Consider the following 8173-nt stretch of genomic DNA (forward strand, 5'->3'; position numbering starts at 1 on the left):
AGACACACACACACACACACACACTCACATAGACACACACACACACACTCACATAGACACACACACACACACACACACACACACACACACTCACATACACACACACACACACACACTCACATACACACACACACACACACACTCACATAGACACACACACACACACTCACATAGACACACACACACTCACATAGACAGACACACACACTCACATAGACACACATACATAAAGGTAGGGCCAGACAGAGTTTGCAGAGGCATACTTTTCAGATTAGAAAAAACTCTGGAAATTGTTATTATTGGAAACAAACAGGACTACTGTAGGCACTGCTTGACTTGGACTGAAATAGGTTCCGGTACTCATTATGTGTGCCAGTACACTTTATATGTAGGTTCAGGAGCTCCATAATGCTTTCAGATAATATTCTATAATAGGAACAGAAGCTCAAGCAGCAGAACGTTTAAGATGCTGGTACTCCGGCATTAATGACAGTGTTATTACCAAAGAAAATAACCCTGACATTGGTTTTAATGCATCAACATTTGGTCTTAACACAAAGAACACTTTAATTAGGAACAGACTTGGTTTTGTTTTTGATATAGACAAGGATTCATTCTTGCTAAAAGAACACTTAAAAACATTATCAACAAATATGGTGTAGTTATTTTCATATCAAAGGCATATAATCTCATGTCCTTGCTATTACAGCTTGTTGTAGGCTGAAAAGCATAAGGTATGTTTTTAAAGGCACAGATAACACGCCCATGCCTGGACTGGACATCTCAGAGCTTTGGAATGTTGTTGTCAGTCAAAACAAAAACACTGGAGTAGGCCTACCAAAAAAGTATTATGGTCCAACAAAAAAACACACAGATAAAAATATAAAATATATACTTTGGTAAGCTACTGAAATGATACTGACATTAAATTACGGAACAGAATATGGACAAACCTGTAGGAGTTTGAGCCAAGAAGACAGTTTGAGGACATAAAATACCCCCTCTCCACCCGTGTCCTCTCCCCTATCCAGGGAAAGCTCTTGCCTCCCTCCACCAGTCCTCTGCCCTATCCCTCACTCGGTTCCCCTCTGTCCTCCCTTCTCTCTCAAACCACCGTCTGCTCACCCCGGCACTTCCTACAGCCCATATACACCGCGGAGACAAGATACACCACAGCGCCCAGACATGCGAACACAGTGGCAGCCAGGTAGACTTTATACAGGCAGTTGTGTTTGTATTGCTCCAGGTTGCAGTATGCGTAGCGCTCCGTTTTGTAGATCATGACGCCGATCACCGGTAGATAAAGCACCGCGGCCGCGATGTCGTGAAGAAGGTTGCTAAGCAACCACCGGTCCCCTCCTAAAATGGGGACGAGGTCCTTCTTGTCCAGGAGAGTGATGAAGAAGGCGGCGAGGGTGAGGAGCCAGAAGAGGACTGCCACAAACAGGACGAAGTGGATGGAGCCTTCGTATTTGTTGGCGGCGATTGTGACCCATAGTCCAGCTCCGAATAGGATTTGGAGAATTCGGATGATGCCGAGAAAACTCTTGAGGAAGTCCCGGAAATGTGTGCTCACCTCCGGCTGGGGGGGCATCTCTGCTCCAGCGAACACTGGAACCTTTTACTGAGTAGAGCAGGGGAGTTCAATCTACCACCGACTGATAATAAGGACAGAAAAAACGGAAAAGTAAAAGGGAGGTTAGATTGACAAATAAAATAGGTGGTTAGAAGTGTTATTTTCTTCAGCGAGTTGTCTTTTCTTCTGCACAGTCCGGGGTTTTGAAATTAGGAGGATTGTGTGTGTTTCGTCTTTTCCGTTTCCTTTCCACTCCCCCCTCTCTCTCTCTCGGGGGTTGGGGTAGGAAACCGAAAGGGGGATGGATTCACATTCAAAGACCGCTCCTCCTCTCAATTCAATTCAAAGTACATTATTGCCATGGGAAACATATGTTTACATTGCCAAAACAAGTGAAATAGATAATAACCAAAAGTGAAAAACAATCAAATTAACAGTAAACATTACACTCACAAAATAATATAATAATTTTAAATATATTATGACTATGTACAGCATTGTAACAATATGCAAATAGTTGAAGTACAAAAGGCAAAATAAATAAACATAAATATGGGTTGTATTTACAATGGTGTTTGTTCTCTCTCACTCTCTGCCGGTCATATTGTGTGTGTGTGTGTGTGTTCGCGCAAGAGAGATTGTTTGGCAATGTTAACATATGTTTCCCATGCCAATAAAGCGCCTTGAATTGAAATTGACTGAATTGAGAGAGACTGAGAGCTTTGCTGAGAGTTTGTTTGATTCATGTTAATCTCTTTGTTCCTCATCAATCTCTGTTCTTTAAGCGCATTAAATCTGTTCACACTCCTGAAACAGTTGACAACGTCAATACAACAATGTGTTTCGTTAGCTGGCCGTATTAAAGTATATTAAAAAAGTTGACAGTTTGACTAAACCATGCACTCTTTTCATGCCAAGTTGTCAAAAACACACACATGCTGTTTTCAGAGTGTAGCCAAAACCTTGGAATGTGATGCATAAGAATAGAGCAGACAATAATAACTGTTTATCTTGAAGGAACCTTGAGAGTTGGCTGAGTGTCAGAAAGGTTTAGTGAGTCTGTTTTCCTGTTTTATGAGGAGACACTTCGCTTGTGAAAGGCTCCTCCCCTGGTTCTCAAATAATCTCCAGCAGTAGGTTACTTCCAAGAGGTTACTAATCTTTCTGAAGCACTCTGATGCCCCTTGGTGGCCTACACACACAAAGATTTGATTTGACATACTATACATACTCACACATGAACGCACGCACGAACATACACACAGACTTACACTGAACATACACACAACACACAGCCTAATTGTGCACTATATTTTATATGTCATTAAAAATTGAAAAGAAATATTGAACCTTTATTTAACTAGGCCATACACACAACACACCCACAGACACACAGGGCATAGGTAATACACATTACACTATAGCCTTCTAAGATATGATGCAACATGTCAGTCTGATCATTGTAGATATGATTAGGTCAAGTCAATGGCTGGAGGTCATGGAAGCCAAAGGTCGTGCAGTAATCAATAGTCTTCCATCAGTTACTGAGTGCGTTGACGTCAGGGCAGAACACATAATGGCAACCTAAAGATGACGAGTTCACGTGGGTTTCTAAATGTCAGCATGATGCCATGTCCCTTCTTGATGATGCACAATTATAGTTTTATGTCATGAGTGCATTCAACTCTTGCAATCTTGTAACCCACTGTGAAAGTGTGAAGTTAGTGTGCACAGGGAGATGCCATACACTACAGGGACATTCCGTACCCAAGCAGGCAAAGGCACACACACACACACACACTGTAGGGGAGTGATTTTTGTCTCACACATAATCGTCAAGCCCGTCACACACAGCTTCGTGCCAGGAGCATTGACGTCAATAGATTAACTACGTGGCCGAGGGGCGGATCTTCACACCATGCTCCGCCCACAAACTCTGATTGCTCGAGAAAACATTCCATCCGGCCCTATAAGGTGGGGTTAATTTCCATGTCCGTTCTCATTGGTAGATAGGCACAGTGGTGTAGACCAGAGATGACAAAACTACAGAGTGCGGCCAATTGACAACACCGAGTGCACAGAGCCATTGATAAATCAAAGGTCCTTTATTATCCATAACTGACCGGATATACCGCAGTGCAGGACAGAACAAAATAACATAGAGAAAATGATATTGGAAAAAGCATAAGAACGTGTTTCCTATAGTATTTGTTATTCCAGAGTTGTGTATTCGGCTTTTACGCACGAGACTATCCTTGACCTATATTGGCTGGGTAGAAGACTAATTTCCAAAACCCTTTGTTTGCAGCTGAAATACACAGTAGTTTCTGGCCTCGTACCTTTACACAAAAGGAGTCCAAATATGTATGTTTTGATGCAGACTAACAAAAAAAAAATAAACAAACACGTTTACTTTTTCAGACTTTCTTGCACATATTTGCAAAACTGCATAATTGTCTTTGATTGTCACATATCTGCATGCCAATTCAACCTGTGCACATATGACCAGATGCTTTGATGCACACATGGTTGAAATATGCAGTCAATCAATTAATCAATCAAATGAAGCCCTTTTCACATCAGCCGGTGTCACAAAGTGCTATGCAGAAACCCAGTCTAAAACCCCAAACAGCAGGCAATGCAGATGTAGAAGCACGATGACTAGGAAAAACTCCCTAGAAAGGCAGGAACCTAGGAAGAAACCTACAGAGGAACCAGGCCTAGAAAGGCAGGAACCCAGGAAGAAACCTAGAGAGAAACCAGGCTATGAGGGGTGGCCAGTCCTCTTCTGGCTGTGCAGGGTGGAGATTATAACAGAACATAGCCAAGTTGTTCAAATGTTCATAGATGACCAGCAGGGTCAATAATAATCACAGTAGTTGTAGAGTGTGCAACAGGTCAGCAACTCAGGAGTAAATGTCAGTTGGCTTATCATAGCCAATCATTCAGAGAGAGTCGAAAACAGCAGGTCCGGGACAAGGTAGCACGTCTGGTGAACAGGTCAGGGTTCCGTAGCCGCAGCAGAACAGTTGTTTGTTTGTTTGTTTGTTTGTTTGTTTGTTTGTTTGTTTGTTTGTTTGTTTGTTTGTTTGTTTGTTTGTTTGTTTGTTTGTTTGTTTGTTTGTGTGTCTCTCTCTCTCTCTCTCTCTCTCTCTCTCTCTCTCTCTCTCTCTCTCTCTCTCTCTCTCTCTCTCTCTCTCTCTCTCTCTCTCTCTCTCTCTCTCTCTCTCTCTCTCTCTCTCTCTCTCTCTCTCTCTCTCTCTCTCTCTCTCTCTCTCTCTCTCTCTCTCTCTCTCTCTCTCTCTCTCTCTCTCTCTCTCTCTCTCTCTCTCTCTCTCTCTCTCTCTCTCTCTCTCTCTCTCTCTCTCTCTCTCTCTCTCTCTCTCTCTCTCTCTCTCTCTCGAAGAGAATTAGAAGGAGCATACTTAAATTCACACAGGACACCGGATAAGACAGGAAAAATACTCCAGATATAACAGACTGACCCGAGCCCCGACACAAACTATTACAGCATAATTACTAGAGTCCTATCTGTGCATTTTTTAACCTTTATTTAACTAGGCAAGTCAGTTAAGAACAAATTCTTATTTTCAGTGACAGCCTAGGAACAATGGGTTAACTGCCTTGTTCAGGGGCAGAACAACAGATTTTTACCTTGTCAGCTCAGGGATTGAGCTTGCAACCTTTCAGTTACTAGTCCAACGCTCTAACCACTAGGCTACCTGCCGCCCCATGATTGAATCGTTGACAACACACTATATTATAATATATAATAAACATGACATATGGTCAATTTCCACCTGACTGACATGCCCAAAGTAAACTGCCTGTTGCTCAGGCCCTGAAGCCAGGATATGCATATAATTGGTACCATTGTAATTGGTACCATTGCTACCACATGATGTAGTAGACTATAACACAATAGATATGGTAGGAGAAAATCCAAAGAAAAACCAACCATTTGAGAGCCCATTCTGAAATCTTGCTCTCAGGATGCAATTCCTATGGCTTCCACTGGGTGTCAGTAGTCTATGTTCAAGGTTTCAGGCTTGTTTCTTCCAAAACGGGGAAGAATGATATGTTTTACCACAGGGATAGACTTTGAAATTCGTGCATGCGCACAAGGAAGAGGACACGCACCTGCTAATATCGTTTTCCTATTGAACATACTTCCTTCCTTATAAAATGATAGTTTAATTACATTTTAGGGTATCTGAGGATTAAATAGAAACGTATTTTGACTTGTTGAAACAAAGTTTAGGGGAAGATTTTCGGATTCCTATCTTGGCATGTTGAACGAGTGGATTACTCAAATCGATGGTGCCAACTAAACAGACTTTTTGGGATATAAAGAAGGATTTTATCTAACAAAACGACAACAGGTTGTAGCTGGGACCCTTTGGATGACAAATCAGAGGAAGTGTATATTTAATCGCCATTTCTGAAACCGATGGAAAAATATTGAGATGTGGTTGTTTGAGGACGGCTCCCCACATGCATGCTTTCGCTGTAATAGCTATTGTAAATCTTACAGTGCAGTTAGATTAACACAAATGTAAGCTTTTAACCGATATAAGACTTGTATGTATGTTGTATGTTCCTAAATGTTGTATATCCATTATTTTTATGATTATTTATTTGAACTGCACGCCCTCCAGCTTCACCAGAAGTTGTCCCGCTAGCGGGAAGCCTAGCCTTAAGAAAGGTCGCCTATCAAATCAAATGTATTTGTCACATGCTTCGTAAACAACAGGTGTGGGTTAACATTGAAATGATTACCAACAATGCAGAGAGAAAGAAAAGAGAAATAATAAAGTAAAACATGTAATAATAGATACACAATGAGTAACGATAAAGTGGTTATTTACAAGGGGTACAAGGTCATTGAGGGTTATACACTACATGACCAAAAGTAAGTGGTCACCTGCTGGTCGAACATCTCATTCCAAAGTGATGGGCATTAATATGGAGTTGGTTCCCCCTTTGCTGCTACTACAGCCTCCACTCTTCTGTGAAGGCTTTCCACTAGATGGTGGAGCATTGTTGCGGGACTTGCTTCCATTCAGCCACAAGCATTGGTGAGGTCGGGAAATGATGTTGGGCGATTAGGCCTGGCTCTTCGGCATTCCAATTCATCCCAAAGCTTTTCGATGGGGTTGAGGTCAGGGCTCTATGCAGGCCAGTCAAGTTCTTCCACACCAGTCTTGACAAACCATTTTTGTATGGAACTTGTTTTGTGCACAGGGGCAATGTCATGCTGAAACAGCAAATGGCTTTCCCCAAACTGTTGCCACAAAGTTGGAAGCACAGAATCGTCTAGAATGTCATTGTATGCTGTCACAGTAAGATTTCCTTTCACTGGAACTAAGGGAGCCTAGCCCGAACCATGAAAAACAGCCCTAGACCATTATTCCTTCTCCATCAAACTTTACAGTTGACATTATGCATTCAGGCAGGTAGCGTTCTCTTTGCATCTGCCAAACCCAGATACGTCCGTCGGACTGGCAGATGGGGAAGTGTGATTCATCACTTCAGAGAATGTTTTTCCCTGCTCCAACACTCACTGGGTAGTGAATGTTGCAACCGAGGACAGACTAATTGTACGTGCTATGTGCTTCAGCACTCGGCGGTCCCTTTCTGTGAGTTTGTGTGGCCTATCACTTCACGGCTGAGTCGTTGTTGCTTCTTGACGTTTCCACTTCACAATAAAAGCACTTACAGTTGAACGGGGCAGCTCTAGCAGTGCAGAAATTTGATGAAATTACTTGTTGGAAAGGTGGTATCCTATGACGGTGCCATGTTGAAAGTCACTGCGCTCTTCTGTCCAATATTCTTTTAGCACAAAAAGGGTAAATGCAGATAGTCTGGGTAGCTAGTTAGTTAAATACAGAAGTTAACCAACTATTTAGTAGTCTTATGGCTTGGGGTAGAAGCTGTTCAGAGTCCTGTTGGTTCCAGACTTGGAGCATCGGTACCGCTTGCCGTGTGGTAGCAGAGAGAACAGTCTATGACTTGGGTGGCTGGAGTCTTTGACAATTTTTAGGGCCTTCCTCTGACACCGCCTGGTATAGAGGTCCTGGGCCATCCGCTCTACCCTCTGTAGCGCCTTGCCATTGGATGCCAAGCAGTTTCCATATGAAGCAGTGATGCAGCCAGTCAAGATGCTCTCAATGGTGCAGCTGTAGGACTTTTTCAGGATCTGAGAGCCCATGACAATTATTTTCAGACTCCTTCAGAGAAGAGGCGTTGTTGTGCCCTCTTCACGACTTTGTTGGTGTGTTTGGACCATGATGGATCCTTAGTGATGTTGACACAGAGGAACTTGAAGCTCTCGGCCCGCTCAGCTAGAGCCCTGTCGATGTGAATGGTGGTCTGCTCAGCCCTCCGTTTCCTGAAATTCACGATCAGCTCCTTTGTTTCACTGACTTTGAGGGGGAGGTTGTTGCCCGGTCTCTAAGGTACTGCAATGCAGTGCTAACGGCGTCACTACAGATTCGGGTTAGATCCCGGGCTGTGTTGCAGCCGTCTGCGACCTGGAGACCCATTTGGAGACGCACAATTGGCCCAGCGTCATCCGGGTTAGGGGAGGGTTTGGCC

General features: G+C 43.1%; 1 protein-coding gene across 1 annotated transcript; it reads right to left on the bottom strand.

Moving 5' to 3' along the window:
* Window positions 1–366: 366 nt before the first annotated feature.
* On the bottom strand, window positions 367–1852 carry LOC110499335 (MARVEL domain-containing protein 1). Its single transcript, XM_021576418.2, has one exon. It carries the CDS (start codon window positions 1592–1594, stop codon window positions 1106–1108), a length of 489 nt encoding a protein of 162 aa, XP_021432093.1. The 5' UTR covers window positions 1595–1852; the 3' UTR covers window positions 367–1105.
* Window positions 1853–8173: the final 6321 nt, after the last annotated feature.

This window comes from Oncorhynchus mykiss, chromosome 20, assembly GCF_013265735.2.
Source record: "Oncorhynchus mykiss isolate Arlee chromosome 20, USDA_OmykA_1.1, whole genome shotgun sequence".
Lineage (NCBI taxonomy): Eukaryota > Metazoa > Chordata > Actinopteri > Salmoniformes > Salmonidae > Oncorhynchus > Oncorhynchus mykiss.